Here is an 18,369-nt window from a genome sequence, read left to right on the forward strand (position 1 = left end):
CATTGGCTCTTGTCTTATAGCTCAGTGCACCTTCCCCTAGGCTACAGGGCACTGGGTAAATGAGTGACATTCTATCAGTTGTGCAGGAATGCATGAGCTCTGCAAGATGCATGATGCCTGGCAGGTCTGCCTTGAGTCCCTTATTTCCATCTTTATAAGACGAATAAACTATGCTGAATTTCTACAGGACTTTTCATCTAAGAATAGATAAGCTCTTCAGAAACAATAATTAAAAAAGCCTGGCAACAGCCTGGTGCCATCTCACCATCCCCATTTGGCAAATGGGTGAATGGAGAGACAGAAATCAGTGGTCTCGTTTCCCCAAAGGTGCCGAGCATATGGAGCTTTCAGTGACTTCAACTTCTCTGAAAATCAGGCCACGAAGCTAATCAAAGCAGGAACAGAACCTACGAGTCCTGATAGCCAATCTCCTGCTCTAACCAATAGAACAAACTCCCTCCTGAAGCAGAGAAAGAAGTAACAGATCTGTCACTTTCAGTGTTTTGAGAGTTTACTGCTTCAAGAAGACTAAATTTCTAAACAGCTGTAAATGATGTCAGTTCCACACAGGTCCCTAAAAAGCAGATTTAGCCAGAGGAACAAACATCCTATACTGAAGCTAAACGATTTATTGGGATGACTGTCTAACAGTGAATTTAGTGGGTGGCTCTAAGTGAAATACCAAATCGAGCCCAGCTCGGAAATACAAAGGGATATTGTCACCATCATAATTGTGTTAAAAATAATCTAAAAATGTGTTAGTAATACCTCCTGTTATGGACACAAAGTATTTTAATATTCTAATTTATCTTTCACTATTCATACTGGTTAACTTTATTTGCATTTCACTCAGCGGGTAGGCAATGAAACTAAGGGAGATCAGTTTCATTTGTGTTTGAAGGCTCTCAAATCTAGAATCCATCCTGATTCATCAAGAGCTTAAGTATTTCGCTGAACTGGGATGGAGCCAAGCACGTGCATAAGAGCTATGCTGAATGGGGGCCACAATTAAATTAATTTGTGGGTCTTATGGACCAGCCCAATAAAATTGCATCTGAGTTTCCAGTGATGCAACAGAATGTATAAGTAAAACCATCCTTGTCACTGAAATAATAAACAAAGTTGGACTGTGTTTTCAAAAGTGCCTTGTGATTTTGGGTGCTTTAGTTTATGAGTGCCCAGCTTATGTCATCTTAATGTGGCCTGATTTTCAGAGGCCAGAAGATCTGGCCCCTTTAAGATATCTCAAGTTCGGCACCCAAAACCTGATGATTCTAAAAAACACAGGCACTTTTGAAACTTTCAGCCTAAATATATAACTCCCCCCAAAATGCTTCCATTCATCTTGGACAAATGTTTAGAAGTGCCTCAATGACTAGGGAGCCTAAAGTCTCCTGGAGGGGATTTAAGATCCTAAATTGCTTAGGTGTTTTTTTTTTCAAATTGTAATAATTAAATTTTACAAATTTACGGCCTTACATTTAGGAGACAGTGTTCTCTTGTGCCAAACCATTGCTATTATAAAGTTCTAGGAATCAAAGCAATTAGGAAATTAATTTTTCTGGGCAATAGGAATGCAAAATATCTGATGGGGAGGAAACAGTATATAATTGGAATGGGGAGGTAAACAAGGAAATTAACCTTTAACCAGTCAATGCTGGCCCTCCAGCACCAAAAACCTTAGAGCCGACCTTACTCCAAACAGGACAAAAGAGCAATTAGGTTGTCATGTTTTCTGACATTCAAATCTTGCATTACAAGAATCAGATCTGAAGATTTCAGAGCCAGGGGAGACCCAGGTAGAACTAACTAGCTGTTGCCCCATTGGCTGACATGTAGAACAGCTGAGCCTGAAAAGAGGCTCCCACAAAGTGACCCCAGTTCCCACGATAAAGCTCTGCCCCTTCCCTCCCCTGTTCCTGTGCCAGGAAAAGCTCTTACAAATGCTCCATCTCTTAGCCAAACAAGGGTTATGCGCCTCTGGGCAACTAAAGTGAGACTAGGTCTAGCTAAGCCTAATCAGATAGCCGTGTACTCTCCAGACTGGCTTAAAGAGGCAAGTCTGAACTGTGGTAAAAAATCTAAAAGGGTTGCTTTTGTTTGAGTTTCCATTGAGAGGTGAAGCTCCCAAAGGTGACTTCATGCTTCCCAGAGAGAAAGGATGAATATTTTTAAACTGGACAATTTGACAGTGCTTTATCTGTAGCTTTCAAAAATAAAACCACGTACACGTGCACAGACACGCATGTTATTTTACTTACATGCACACAAACACACACACAGTAAGTGTACAAACAGCTCCTGAAATGTGAACAATGAAAGATGCCACACTAATGTTCACAAAACCAGAAGAGGACACATGGACGAACAGATGGGGGAAGACAGAGAACTGACAACAGCCACAGAGCTGGGGTACATCTGTTCATGGAGTACCACTCCATCGGGCATTGCCGCCCACTACCTAAGGTTGACTTGAGAATGCTCAGAACTGCTCTCCAGCGATGGCTTCGGGAAGGCGACAGACCAAAAGGATTAGATACCAAAGGGATCCTATGAGAGGCTTGGTTCTCCCACAGGCTGCGGAAGGTCCCGTCCACACCATGGATGGGACTGTCCCAGCTGTGACAATACACAGCTGTCGTGGCCGTGGTCCTGATCCCGATGTGAACAGGACTGAAAGCTCCACGCTTGGTACTGTCACCCTCCTTCCTTCATTTATACGGCTCAACATCTGAGCACGACCCTCTCCCTGCCCCGCGTTACCCAGAACTCCCTTCCTCTCTTTTAGGTCCCCCTGGTTAGGCAGAGCACCGTTCCACAAGTGTTGTCAAACTACCAGCTTCCCTGGGATGGGAACAGGTTCTCAGTGGGGTTTGGTTTCCTCTCAACCCACCTGGGGGATGGGTGCAGAAGATGATGAAGAAAATGAAGAAAACCACCACCAACCCAACCACCTTAGGGGAGCTCATGGCTGTTTTACCAGATCTTCTGTAGAACTGCTTATGTTCTAATCCACAGGCCAACAGGGTTGGCTCACACCAGCCACCATTCTGCCCAGAAAGCTCTGCTTGAGGGCTCTCTTTTGGGCCACTCCCAGGGTTCATTCCCTACTGGGCTCGCAGGGAGACCTTACCTGATCTCAGCTGCTTTATCCTTCCATTACTGGCGCTTGGGTCGACGGGCAGGAAATCTTTGAACCATGTAATCTCAGGGTCTGGGTTCCCGCTGGCTGCGCACAGCATGGTGGCCGTCCGCGTGCGCTCGACCACCTTCAGCTGGGGTCCCATGTCAATGTTTGGGAAGCCAGAAGGCAGCTGGTCTTCTGCGGGAGGAAAGCAAAGGAGGAGGGGCTTGGTTTAGTGCCCTTTCAAGATCAGGGGTGGTAGCGGGAAGGCTTAATTCAACAGAGTACTCTAAAGAGAGACTGTCAGCAAGAAACCCAATCCATTTCAAATAGCAAGTTCAAAATATTTTCAGATATGGCCCCGGAATCCCCCTTCCAATTGTTGTGGCTTTACAATTATTTGTATTACAGCCAAGCGGCTCCAAACAGCGATCGAGGCCTTGCTGTGCAGGGCACTGCACACGCGGAAAGACGATCCCTGAGTCAAAGACATTACAATCTGAACAGGTCATATTTTCCTGTTTTTTGGTGTTTTTTTTTTTTTTTTTTAAGTTCTTCTTCCCCTCGCTGCCCACAGAGCCTTGGAAATCGGCCAACTGCACAAAGAGTGAAAGTGACTATATGTGAAGTCATGTCAAACGGACAGTGGAAACTAGCCGAGAAAGGAGGGGAAAGATCTTTCAGCTATAGTTACCTTCGGGGACACTTGTAACAACAGGAAGCAAAACTCTTTTAGACAGAGCATGATTTTTAAGGTTATTAATTTCAATAGTTGCGACTCTAGGACAAAAAAGAGAGACACATCAACAGCTACAAAACAGCTCAGTTACCCTCTTGTCCTCTAGATCAGTGTTTCTCAATGACCGGCCCATGGACCGGCGCCGGACCGTGGCAGCCTCCTTGCCTGTCCCTGAGATTTCCCTGACACAGTTTAGGAACGCAGCAAGCCGGTCCCTACTCTAGAGTATTGCTCTAGACTTTGTCTTTCCCAGGGGAAAAGGTGTAGTCATAACTCGAGTTAGTGAACTCGTGAAAATGAACATGGGATTGGCTGCCCCATAGTCTTCACTATGCTAACTCATGTTAAAACCTAGAGTGACTTGGAAAATGGATTTTCCACCCCACAAAAAATGTGGAGATTTGGGGGGGGAGGGAATTAAAAATTTCAAATTGGAACGAAAAGTCAAAATTTTGAAATTTTCCATAAAATGAAATTCTGGGGGGAAAAAAAAGTGTCATTGTAGGTCAGTCAAAAACATTTCGTTTCCATTTTAACCATTTTTTGATGTATATGATAAAGTAAATTTCAAAACAAAATGGCATTTCAAAACAAACGTACTGAAACTTTCCGTTCGGAAAATGTCAAAAGAGGGCCTCAGACATTTTAAAAAATGTTTTTCCCAACGAAATTTTGTTGAAATAGATACAATTTGTGCCCCCACCCCTCCCTCCAAATTTTTGTTTTTGGCTGAAACGTCAACTGTTTTGGCTAAATTTTGTCGCCCAGCTCTGGTGAAAAACTATAGACTGCCTTGCATTCCCTAGGATTTTACCTTGCGTTAGGTACTACGTGATGGCTAACACAAGTTAAGGACACACCATTTTTTCTAGCGAGGACCACCCCTCATGCCTGACAGCCTGCAAAGAGGATATAAGCAACATGGGACAGCTTACAGAGATTCTCCTTTAACTCCAGTGTGGATGCATTAGGAGCCCAGGGATCCGTGGGTTCAAGTCCAGGGGTGGGCACAGCACAAAAATTTAAGAATGGGATTTTTCCAAAGCCTGCAGCGTTGGTCTAAATTTGCTTGCACTGAAGACAATGGGCGTTTTCATTGGCGGTGGCAGCAGAGATACGCCGATGCTGGATGCTTTTGAAATCCCAGCCTACAATGCTCAGGGTTGTGAAACATCGCAGACAATTTCAAATGCAATGGTGAGGTTGCATCCTTCTCGCACCCGGCTGTGTTCCCGGGTCACAGGCCAAGCTGTGTACTACACATACGGCTGAACCCAAGGGACAACGGGACAAAAGAGAGGAACTGGAAGCCTAGACTTGTTGCTTCTTCCCCCACCCCCTCTCTCTTTTAAATGAGAGGCAGCCACAACTCCCAGGTCCTAATGCTGGCTCTGCTAACTGTGTTTGGTTTTAGGTGAGTTATTTCATTTTGCTGTTCCGCAGTTTCCGCATCTGTAAAACTGGGGACATCACTGGGGCACAGAGTCAAGGTTTGTACAGTGCTTGGAAGCAGCGGAGCACTATGCAAGCCCTAACAAACGTCATTATTAACGGTGCTTGGATACCGCAGGGATGAACAGTATAAATGCCTAGACTGTCTGAATTTTCAAAGGCAGCCTCCTTGCCCTGAGCATGCCAGGGAGCAATGGGGGCCTGCTGTGTCCATTCGCAGCTAGTGACCCGTCAAGAGGGAGAAGCACTAAGCAGAAATCTGGTTAACGTACAAGCGAAGGGCTTGATTACACACAAAAACTGTACCACTTCTTAACAGTGTAGCTAAAGCAGTATAGATCCCCCAGTGTGGGTGCTGGTCTATCAGCATAAAGCTGCTTTATCATTCCCATACAGGAAGGGGAATAAGTTATATTGGTGTACTAGCCACCTTTATACCAATAAAACTGCATCCACACTAGGAGCTGTATCGATTATAACTATCTCAGTAAAAAAAAAAAAAACAAAAACACGAAACACATTCCTAACGGATACCGTTATAGCACACAACCACTGCAAGCAGACAAGGTCTAAGGGATGGCATTGCAGTTGCAGCTTGCCACAATTTAACACACCAGACCACATTTATAGCATCAAATCCACCCACGGGGCAGAAGAAAGAAGAACTTCTCTCACTGTTTCAGCGTCTGGTTAGGGGTCTGTGAGATTGGCTGCTGGGTTCTGCTATAGATCTGCTATAGATCTGTTTTGTGACCTCAGAGAAGTCCCCTTTTTGTGCCCCATTTCTTCCCCCCATCTGGTAAAATGGGGATATTAATAAGCCTCTTCTGGTCCCTCTCAAGACTGTTTTGTGATTTCATGTGTGTGACGTGTTTTAGGATACTTAGCTGACAGGGGCTTTTTTAGTGGCTCAGTATTATTCTGTTTCCACTCCACAAGCAGGCAGGGATTGTCTCTTGCTACATCTTTGTGTGGCTCCTAACACAAGGGGTCCCCCAACCATTGCTAGCGATTTTGGGTGCTACCTGAATAAAAGGTTAATAATAATAAAAGCAGCTGGGACATGCCACGGATTACCGGCCCTATCCTGTGTGCTGCTGGGAGCCCTCCACTCCCAGGTGAGAGAGACTTGGCAACTTGCAGGACTGGAGCCCAAAACAGTGTCTCAAAAGAAAGTCCAGGGAAGGTCGTAATTTGCTTTCTGTATTGGAATACAGAAACAAATTTAAGGGACTGAGCTAAACCAAGAGACCATGTCCTTAGCTCACCGAGCTGTGCCTAGGTATTACAACAGTCTCTGAGCAGCATGCATTCCTGCAGCTTATATCTGCTGAGCTATGCAGGCCCATCCAAGAGGGAGCTCAGGACAAAGATGCAGCCTCGGAACTGCTCTGCCTACGCCCACTTCAGCCAGGCTTTTAATGCATTCCCTTCCCTTTTTTAAACAGGCCGTTGCATGTTGTTAAAGTAGCCAATGTCTGATTGGCTGAAGATGACATCATTATTGATTACTGCTCGCATTCTGTTTCCTGGAGATGCTACTCCACCTGGCTCAAACCCGAATCTGTTAATTTCACAAACCAATTAATCCGCAGAGAGAATAGCCCTCTTGACTGGCAGGGTGCGTGTGTGAGTGTAAGAGTGTGCGGGCGTTGGGGGAGGCCTGGTACAACTATTATTACTGAGTGTTTCTAATTAAACAAAAATGTTAATCTTGCAGCACATTGTGCAGAATTCCTCTGAGTTTAATTAAAACAACCGCGGCTAGAGGCGTGATCAGATTTGAGGATCAGATCAGCAGAGGAAGCATCTCCGAACACAGCATATTCCACTGATTCAAGTGCTAGGATTTCCTTCCTGTCAGGAAAGTGAGACTGTTCTTCATCCCTTAACAACTGGATTCCATGCAATAATGCAATCAGCTCAATCCCCACAAAGACATGAACACACCCCTCTTCCCAGTCGCCAGACACCAAACCGCACCTGCTACAAACTGCCTGGCTTGGACTGCGAGTTCTATTTCTAAAAGTAGTCCAAGTGTCTCTGAGAACAGAAGACTCATGATGCAAGATGAAGAAACCTGGAGGACACTTCTGGGCAGCTGTCTGCAGCTGACTCACGCTGGCTTTGTAGGGAAACATTTTCAGGTGTTGTGCTTGCTGTATTATTAGTCTCTCCCAAGCACCTTGTTCATACCTGCTCTTGGATTTAATGGTTTAAAAAGGCCTCCCCTGGGGAAAAGCTGGTGAATTACCTCAAGGCCACTGAACAAAGTAGCGTGAGAAAGTGCAGGGGAAAGGAGAGGGTGCTTCAGTATTCATTTATAATAAATCCTACCAGAGGACATGCTCTGCACTGGGGGGTAAAAATGCATCAGACCGTCCGGGGCGCATGCGCTCACACGCACACAATCATACAAATAACGCTGAGGTCATGGACTAGCAAGCAAAAGCACTCGCAATCTCCATCTCCTTGTCACTCTGGAAGGTGGCAGCTCTGTGTTCAGATAATTAACTGTGCTGGAAATGAGGATGAGGAAGAGAGATAAAGCGGGGGTTGCTGCTACTCTTTTCCTCGGGGTCTGCATGGTTGTTTAATCATTTAAAAGGTGCGTGCGCTATGTATTAAATGCTATGCTGAAGCAACATGAAGGACGCACAGTCAAGCACCTGGATGTCAGGAAATGCAGAAGTGAGAGTAACACTTTGCCCTTCTCTGCAGACACCTGGATCTCATAGAGTTTGACATATGTTAAAAAACTAAGCCTCACATCAACCTCCCCCAGATTATCACTGCTGCAGGAGCGGGCACAGAGAGCAGAAGCGACTTGCCCAAGATCACACCAAAAGTCTGCAGCAAGCCAGGAAGAAAAGAACCCAAGTCGGCTGAGTCCCACTCCCGCATCTTGCTCATAAGGCCGCGAGCACCCAGAGCTAGCTCTCATCCCCTGCATGTGTGTGTGTGACATGCCTTTGATACGCTGATCACATACTATTTCTCTTTGTACCTCATCCAGTGCATTAGATGCCCCACTAACCACTGTGTGGGTGAAACGAGACAATCATTGTGCTCCCCAATGAGCTCACACAGAAAAGTGATATAAGGCAAAAACACCCTATCCGCCACAGATGAACATCTTCGCAGAACGATCCCTCCATGTCTGACCTCTCAGTCCTCATCCTTAAAGCAAACCTGCCCAACACCTCCAGAAGATGAGCCTGGGAGCTTTAAATTCATAACTCTGCTCGACACCAACATTAATGGATTTAATAAGACACTGGATATATGGCTCATTACTACAACAACACTCCTTTGTCTCACAACTGTAGAGATGTTACCTGCCCACTTCAGCTTGAATGGCCTCTTGCAACATGTGTGATCTCCTTATCTGTTCCACTCTTGTATTTAGCTGTGACACTGGGTATGTCTAGACAGCAACTAGACACCCACGCCTGGCCCGTGTTAGCCGACTTGGGCTTGTGGGGGTCGGGACGTGTGGCTGTTTCATTGCTGTGTAGACTTCTGCGTTCAGGCTGGAGTTCAGGCTCTAGGACTCCGCAGAATGAGAGGGTCCCTGTAATTATATAATTGAAGACTATCTTAAGGCACAGTTGTGTGTCCAACCTTCCATTTCATATATTCTGACTTAAGAGTTTAGGTACAGAACCATAACGCTTCATTACACTGTATTCTTTTTTTGGCGCTTCGTTTCCTAGGTTTTTGGCTTTTGTAAGAGAAAGAAAAAGAAAACCAGACGACCACACAATCTTATAACTGACAAGACCAGCCATCAAAAGCCAACTGGTGCCTAGCAACGCCATTAGAAACTTGCACGCTTGTAGGCAAAGGGCACCAGTCTGATGACTTGAATCTGCTATTGCAGCACTGCAGGCTGAGCATGTCTTTCTATACCTATGCATCATTTTTTAAAATAAAGATTGGATGTTTTTCTAAAAGATATGCTTTATTTCAAGAAGGAATTATTCCGGGGAAGTTCTATGGCCTATGTTATACCGGAGGTCAGGCTAGATGACCACAGTAGTCCCTTCTAGCCTCAATCTATGAACTAATTTTCTTCCGACTTGGCTTAATTTTTAGGTCAAAGCAAGCTCTACCAAACAAGTCAATTTTGAAGAAAATCTGGTGAGAGCTTTTAAAGTTAGCGAAGCAATTTTTAAAAAATGCAAACATCACTCTTTTAAAGTATGCCCCTTTTGGGCTCAACATTTTTGACTGTGCATTCAAAACTGAAAAAGTATTATTTTATTTATTTCCACTGCATGGGCGTAGACATAGTTGGGCCATGTCTCACCGAGTTAATAACCAGGCCCACCCAAATCTGAGCCTGTGTGAATGCAGAAGCCAACTTCCATCAGGCTGTGGATCAGGAACCCCTAGCTGAAGAGTGGGCTCTCAGACAATCTGTGAAATGCCATGGGTGGCAGGGAGCAGAGAACCAGCCTAGCCTGCCCCGTGCTGCCTCTGCCCAGAGCTGCAAACTTCTCCCAGCCCTGGACAAATCTGGTGAGAGCTGGGCCCTGCATAGGTGCCAACTTCCCTCTGCTGCCCTGGCTTAATCCATGCCTGCCCATGGGGCTATGGGGATCACTCCTCTTCATTGGCCAGCCCAGCACCCAGGCTCCATGCACTCATATCCCTTCTCTGCACCCAGTCACCCCCCTACAATCCTGCCTCCCAGAGATTTGCTACAATGTCCGATCTTTGGTCATTGCCCATCCACTGTAAATTGGGTCCCACCCAAATTTCCACTCGCAGCTTCACCAGTCACTGCTTCGCTGATCTCAAAAAATGGCAGATGGGGTTTTGCTTGAGCTTTCCACACACCCACACTGGGCATTACCTTTGGGTAGGGATCACGTGTAGAAAACTTCAGCACAAAAGGTGACTGTTTAGGAAAATTACGAGCACCTGCAAAAAACAAGGTGTTGCAATGGAGAGAGTTTTGCAACCTTGCCTATAGCAGGTTCTGCCAAGTTTCCCTAACAGTTATAAGAGAGCTCAGATTTATATAGATACTTTCATCTCAAAGTTTTCCAAAGTACAGCCCTTTTTAGGGAGGGATGGTTGTAGCCAGTGTTGTACAAGTTGTGGGGGCAGGGGAATTTTATCCTCTGACACTTACTGGGCCAAACATCTACTCTTACAAATCCATATGGAGGTGACAGAAGTTTGTTTTTTCAAGTTGCATCTAAAAGCTGCACACAAAAGGGTGAACTGCATGGAACTCAATGTATCAACTGCTGCAGAGTAAAGGATGAAATTGACCCTGTTGGGATTTAATCCCTTGGTTCCTAGGAGTCTGGGTTTACACTACCAAGCCAATTCCCCTCCATCCTGTAGAAGCATAAAGAAAATCCTTGAGCAGACAGCCAGAGTGGATGCTGGAATCAATGGCTATGAAAAGTACAGTCCAATTCCAGCTTTCAGAAGTCATGTATACCAGGCCCATGTGTCTCTGGGAGAGGATACAGTCACTCGACAGAGAATTGCCTTCCCCTTGATCCTGCTCTCTGGCCATCAGTTCCAACTTCTTTGTGTGTGTGCATGCATGGCTCTCTGCCCACAGCATCCTTCGCTGGAGAGCTAACATCTTTGCCCAGCTACTTCCTTCCCTTTTAACCAGCCTCTCTCTCTCTAGACCCAGCTCCTTTCTCTCTGTGGATCAAATTCTTAGAGAGAATTTCCCAGGGCTTCTGCCCCGCAGGTTTGAAAACATTTAATAGAGCTTCGCTATGGACAGCTCTGCCTGAATTTAAGGCCTGTCTCAAAGCTAACCCCAGATCCTTCCCCACTGCTTTTCCTTGTTCCTTCCCAATTATCTTCCTCAGCTACCTCTCTCCCTGCATATGTTCTTCCTTGAACTTCTTCTGCTCCTCCAACACCAGCTTCTCTCTCTCTCTCCCTCAATTTCACAGTCTGTCCTCAACACAGCCATGAAGGCTGCTGCCTCCTGATGCTGAAGGGCATTTAGACAGACAGTTGCATCAGGTACAGAGCAGTCACCCACCCCAGGCTGTTGCTGGACATGAGGGCGGTCCAAATGTGCTGTGCATTTGCCCAACCCGCTGTAACAAACATCTGTCCCTGGCTGCTCCTCCTGTGCTGTCTGAAGAAGGAGATGGAAAAATACAATCTGCTTATGCACGGGGGAAAAAAACCCTCCCATGTATGTGGAGCCTGGAGAAAGTCCACAGCCCGGAAGTGGGGTGCTTGTGCCAACCACTTTTCCTTCTCTGTAGGCTTCCATGGAGAATGTCAACAGCTGGAGTCAACAACAACTGAAAAAACACTTCCAAAACCTCCCCAGTTTCTATTGCATTCTCCACACCCAGCAGGACCAGCTTTGCAGGCACAAACTCTGGCCACGTGGTAAAAAGCAGTCACTCTTTAGAATCACAGAGTTAGAAGGGACCGCAAGGGTCCTACCTAGAGTTCTCCCAAAGCTCAGAACCCTTGGGAAATGGAGCAGGAAAGACAAACTAGCCGGCCTGGCTGGAATCAGAAAGACACTACTGGAAGTTGAATGGTAGCCACTATGAGGTCTGTCCTGTTGAGTGCTTCTGCTCCTGACATACCTTTGCTTCCTGCTTTTGACCAAAGGGACACGACCTCTTATCTGCTAGGCGCAGCCTCCAAGACATCAGGCACGTCAGGGGTCTGATCCTGGGGCAGCTGATTCCCCAGTGTATAGGCAAAGGGGGCTATCTCTGACCCCTGAAGCATCAAATGGGGAGGGTGCCCTCTCTTTCTGTTCGTCTGACCGCCTGCACAGGTGCCCTGGGAACCCTGTAACTGCTCAGACCTGTGCATGACACGAATGTGCACACACGTGTATCTGAGCATGCCCACCACAAGGGAGCCGGCACACTGCAGAATGACTGCTACCCCATTCCCGCATGGCCCGTCAAAGCTGGGCCCCATGATTCCACACTCAACGGCACGCTAGAGTAGCAGCTTCCGCAAGTGACAGGTCACATATGCCTCCCGTCTGCACTGCAGCCTCTAGCCTTATGTTAAGCATTAGGCTACTGGAGGCATGTTTGAGAAAGACAGGAATGAGGGACCAAGGAAAGAGGAGGAGAGGACAGGTGAGGAGGAGAGGGGAGGAGAAGGGGTGAAAGGAGAGGGAGGCGGAGGAAAGGAGAAATAGATGCCAGCATGCTATCTTTCAGATTCTCTCTGTGATTGTAGAGGTTAATGGATTCATGCTTTGTTCTTTTAACTCTCCCAGCACTTACAAATGGGTCCGGCGCAGGGTAAAGAGAAGTCAATCTCTCCTGTCTGAAAGCAAGGAAAGGTCAGGAGAAGAATAACTTCAGCTGAGGAGGAGGGGGCGGGGGAGGGCAGAGAAATCTATAAACAACCTGTTACCCCGTCTGCCTCCCAGGCTTCCGGCTCATCACCTCACTTGCTCTTTCTCTCCGTCACTCAGATTTCATTATGTAGGGATCCAAGCTACCCTCCCACCAGCCAGCTAATACAGGCACCTAACAAGGTCCTGGTGGGCGCAGAGAGCTAGAGCTTGCTGAGCAGCATGCCACAAGTATGCTGGAGAGGTGCCGGCAGTAATGGGGCTCTGCTGAGCCTGGCTACACGCGTAGTGAGTCAGGCAGCCAGGAGAGGCAAGCTCCTGTTTTGTTGTCTGTCTCGCTGACTGACACTTATCTGATGCCGGTACCTGAGGAGCCATTGTCACACGGTGCATGCAAGGAGCCCCGCTGCCAAGCACAGCTCCTCATTACCTGAATGATGCAGCTCCTCTGTCGGAAACAGCACGTTCCCATTGCCAGGGCAATCCAGAGGCTTCACTAGGACCAGGACTGCAGGACAAATGCTCTCTCTGCTGCTTCCTCTTAAACTCAAGTCATGGAAACCTCCTCCACAGGAACTATTACAAAGGTACCTTCCTCGGGAACCATCACAGCTCCTCAGAAATTAGTGGCACCCTACTGAATGCAGCTCCAGACCACTCAGTGGCACCCAGAGACAGGCGCTATCTTGTCAGAGAGTGGCCTTCCTAAGCCTAAAATTCTACAGGGAGCGACAACCTGCCACATGCTGCTGATGGGAGGTTAAGTGCCATGTGGTGAAGAAATGTAGGAGTGACACTGAGACTCAGAGACACCTGCATGAAGGGTGATGGGCGGGTGACAGAGACAAACAGGGCTGCATGAATGGCGTCAGGAGAGCAGCATGGAGACACCTACACAAAGGGGGCCGGTTGTTATTGGGCATTGGATGTGTCTATTTCAAAGTCAGCTGGCATTTTGACAACAGAAGGCCACCAGCTGGACAGCAGGAGGGTGCTCCCTATCACAGGGGGAGGTGCTTTGCTACATGAGCTTTGTGTTAGGTCTTTGTTCACCACAGTAAATTGGGGACCTGCGCATAAATTCAGCTCACCAAATCACACTAGAGAACAGGATGACTGGCTCCTTACACACATAACTATAAAGTACAGGAAAAAAAGCTGCGTGATCTTGGGGGACTTTAATTTGAGGGACATATGCTGGAAGTCTCACGCTGCCAGTACTAAAACATCCTTGGACTATGTAAATACTATACATGTCAATTTCCTAACTCAAAAAGTGTTGCATTCAACACAAGGGAATTCTATATTAGACCTTGTCTTGATAGATAAAGAGGATCTGACTGCAGAACTAAAAATTAATGGCAGCTTAGATAATCATGACTTGATTACATTTATAATATGCAAACAAAAAAAGTCCAGAACAATAATAGCTGAAAACAATAAAAGCTGAAAACAATTATGAGCTGAATCAGCTTGGAAGAAGAATTTAATCAGAACATTGTGCGTGGTAATTGGGAATTGTTTAAGAACACCTTACTAGATGCCCCGAAAGCCATAATCGAGGAAGAAGGCGGTACTGGTTAAAAAACTTAGAGGCTTAGAGGGGAAGTGAAGGCAGCTATAAATTTTTTTTTAAAAAACACCCCATAATAAATGGAAGGATGAGGAAGTTAATAGCAATGAATATAAATCAGATGCTAGAAATTGTAGAAAATTGACAAGGGAAGCAAAGGGACACAAGGAGAAATTTATGGTCAGCAGAGTTAAGGACAATAATAAGTTTTTAAAATATATTAGGAGCAAAAAGAATCCTAACAATGGCATTAGTCCATTACTAGATGGAAATGATAAAATTATCAATAATAATGCAGAAAAGAAAGACATGTTCCATAAATATTTCTGTTCTGTATTTGGGAAAAATGCATGATGTAGTCATCATTTGATGATGAGAACACTCTTTCCATTCCACTTGTATCTCTGGAGAATATAACAACTACTAAATAGCAGCTACTAAAGTTAGGCATTTTAAAAATAACTTGCATCCAAGAGCTTTAAAAGAGTTGGCTGAGGAGCTCACTGGACTGTTAATGTTGCTTTTCAGTAAGTCTTGGAACACTGGGAAAATTCCAGAAAACTGGAACAAAGCTAACATTCTGCCAATGTTTAACAAGGGAAACAGGATGATCCGAGTAATTACAGGCCTGTCAGTCTGACATTGATCCCAGGCAAGATAACGGAGTAGCTGATTTGGGACTAAATTAATAAAGAATTAAAAGATGATAAAGTAATTAACGTCAATCAACATCGCTTTATGGAAAATAGATCCTGTCAAACTAAACTGATTTATTTTAATGAGATTACAAATTTGGTTGATAAAGATAATAGTGTTGATGTAACATACTTAGACTTCTGTAAGGCATTTGACTTGGCAGCACATGACACTTTGATTAAAAAACTAGAATAATATACAATTAACAGGACACACATTAAATGGATTAAAAGCTGGCTAACTAATAGGTCTCAAAAAGCAATTGTAAACAGGGAATCATCACTGAGTGGTGTGTTTCTAGTCAGGTCTCAGAGGGATTGCTTCTTGGCCCTACACTATTTAGCACTATTATAAATGACCTGGAAGGAAACATAAAATCATCCCTGATACGATTTGCAAATGACACAAAAATTGAGGGAGTGGCAAATAAAGAAAAGGATGGATCACTGATATAGAGCAACTTGGATTGTTTGATAAACTGGATGCAAGCAAATTATGTGTGTTTTAATATGGCTAAATGTAAATGTATACACCTAGGAACAAGGAATGTAGGCCAAACTTTCAGGATAGAGGATTCTATCCTGGGAAACAGTGATTCTTCCAAAGATTTGCGGGTGTTGGTGGATAATCAGCTGAATATGACCTCCCAGTGTGGCACTGTGGCCAAAACAGGTAATGCATAAATGGAGAATCTCAAGTATGATTGGAGAGATTATTCTACCTGTGTATTTGGCACCAGTACAGCCACTGCTGGAATACTGTGTCCAGTTCCAGCATGCATAATTCAAGAAGGATGTTGATAAATTGGAGAGAGTTCACAGAAGAGCCAAGAAAATGATTAAAGGATTAGAAAACCTGCCTTATAGTGATAGATTCACAGAGCTCAATCTATTTAGCTTAACAAAGAGAAGATTCAGGGGTGACTTGATTAGTCTGTAAGTACCTACATGAGGAACAAATATTTGATAACGGGCTCTTCAGTGTAGCAGAGAAAGGTATAAAACAATCCAATAGCAGGAAGCTGAAGCTAGACAAATTCAGACAGGAAATAAGCTGTACATTTTTAACAGTGAAGGTCATTAACATTTGGAACAATTTACCAAGGGTCTTAGTGGATTTTCCCTCACTGGCAATTTTTACATCAAAATCGGATGTTTTTCGAAAAGATCTGTTCTAGGAATTATGCAGGGGCAGTTCTCCAGCCTGTGTATACAGGAAGTCAGACTAGATCAGAGGTTCTCAAAGTGGGGTGTGTGGAATTTATTCAGAGGGGAGGGCGTGAGAAACTTCAGGAAGAAAAAAAATAACCACCGTACTATGCACAGGGACGTGCACAGCAATACAAATCTGGCCACTTTTGGAGGGACACTTTCTGTACCCCTGAGGCTGCAGGAGCTTGCTCTCCCCTGGTGGCCAGAAGAGCTGGCTCTCCGTCTGTGGCCCCGAGGACGGAGGAGTGGTCATCTCCTGTCCCAGCCCAACCCCAGAGAAGTGCGTTGCCCCCATTGGTGGGGGAGGAGGGGCGTGCCCCTGCTTGCCCTCCCTTGCTCTGACTGTGCACATTTTATTCGCAGCAATAACTAGCATCGCTGATTCATCCAGACATATCAGGCCCTCAGATGGAGTTGTGCATTTGTCTTTAGATGGCGCTGGGCATTTTGATGGATTTCTGTGAAGCTTGCCTAGCATTATGCAAAGTCACTGCCATCTGAACCTGAATCCATTTGCTACAACGCATTGTGCCCGTTTAATTGTAAGCACGGACGACAAGCGCCGCTTCTGCTTTTGCTGTTATTACAACGGATCTTCAGCTCATTCTTGCCACAGGAAAAAAACTCAACTCAAGTGAAAAAACAAAGATGTCGAAACAGATTCAAGTGAAGCACCCCACCACATCTATCGGTAGATGTACTTGTGTGGTGGAAGGGGTGGGGGTGTAAATTACTACAGACACAAACAAGGGGCGTGCGAGCCAAAAAGTTTGAGAACCACTGGATTAGATGATCACAATGGTCCATTCTGGCCTAGGCATCTATGAATTAGGAACTTGCTCATGGGCCATTCAGCAAAAGTACTTTAAAAGCTACCGGGAGGAATACTTTGCAACTGCCAGAGATACCTACAGCCTTCTGGGCTGGGAGCTCGTATGCCATGCTCTGCCATGAGGCTGGCTAGGAACTCCTAAATCTATCACTAAAGATGTAGAAACAGCTGCACAACTAGTGCTCCTACTGGAAGGACCCATACATCCAATACATTCCTTCAGCATTTCCTCTCGGGAGCTCCCCACCCAGGCAGTGCTCCCACACCATTCCCTACGGCAACACCTGCTGGGAACGCCCTCCCAGCCAGTGTATACACCATTACCTATAGGGCCTTCCCATCAGGATGATTTACAAGCTCTTCTTGTCTGAACCAAGAAGCTCATGCATCTCCTCCCCATAAGTGGGTTCATTTCCGTTAGCAGGTTGGCTTTGTTCCGTGTTGCAGTGGTTTTAGATTTCTGGGACTAATAAATAACCACCCAGTAGGCAGGAAACATCTGGAGGCATCAAAAGCAGGAGAACAACGACAGCGGGCCCTGGACACACCTCCCCTCCCTCCCCCGCCAGCCCCCAAAACACACACTGTGCTCACAGAGAACGTTTCAAACAGATGAAATGTAACAAGAGTCTGTAGACATATCCCTTACAGTGGGGACTGGTATGAGAGAACGAACGGGAGACAGGGTCTTGAGGGAGAATGTGGCATAACCTGGGGGTTCTCACCCTTTTTCTTTCTGAGCTCCCCCTGCCCCACCCTCCCCAACATGCTATGGAAACTCCACGGCCCACCTGGGCTGCCATAACTGTTTTTCTGTATATAAACCCCCTGAAACCTGCTCATTGCCCCCCTAGGGGGCCTGGATCCCCAGCTGAGAACCACCGGCATAGGCGAAGGCCAGAAGGGGCCCAAGGGAGAACAGGTGAGGGAGGGACTTGGACAAGGAAAGGGAACTGGAGAGCAGCCTGTCACGCAGGAGCTCAGCTTCACTACATCAAACGATAGGGGCTCTCCTGCAACCCTGGATGACAGGGATTAGATTTCAGAGAACGATGGAGCCTTCCTGAGCTGTCCATAAATGTCCTGAGAAGGGAGTTTCCATGGGACAGGACAGAGCAGGGCTGAGACAGAAAGGCCACCTGAAGCATTTGAGGGAGGAAAGGAGCGAGCAAGAGCGAGAATGTCCCAGCACAGCCCCATCTACTCAGAGATGGCTGGGCACAGTTCCTGCGCAACTGAGGAGAAACACTGCCACGGGCGCTGGGGAACGTAGTCACAAAGTGGGGAGCTTCTCCCACCCAGCTGCAAACAGAGCCACTCCCAGCGAGCTGCCCTTAATATACTACTCCGGGCAGGTGAGGTGCACCCCCAGGGCTGCTGACCAGAATCAGTGATACTTTGGGAGCAGG

General features: G+C 46.1%; 1 protein-coding gene across 20 annotated transcripts in view; it reads right to left on the reverse strand.

Annotated features, from left to right (window-relative positions):
• PTPRS (protein tyrosine phosphatase receptor type S) overlaps positions 1-18,369 on the reverse strand; it is a 247,577-nt gene that overhangs the window by 85,997 nt on the left and 143,211 nt on the right. For all 20 annotated transcript variants that reach the window (XM_048830997.2, XM_075123316.1, XM_075123328.1 and 17 more), the window contains exon 5: positions 3,134-3,322. In XM_048830997.2, the coding sequence (XP_048686954.2) occupies positions 3,134-3,322 (189 nt within the window). The remainder of the gene's footprint in view (positions 1-3,133; positions 3,323-18,369) is intronic.

This window comes from Caretta caretta, chromosome 25 (assembly GCF_965140235.1).
Source record: "Caretta caretta isolate rCarCar2 chromosome 25, rCarCar1.hap1, whole genome shotgun sequence".
NCBI lineage: Eukaryota > Metazoa > Chordata > Testudines > Cheloniidae > Caretta > Caretta caretta.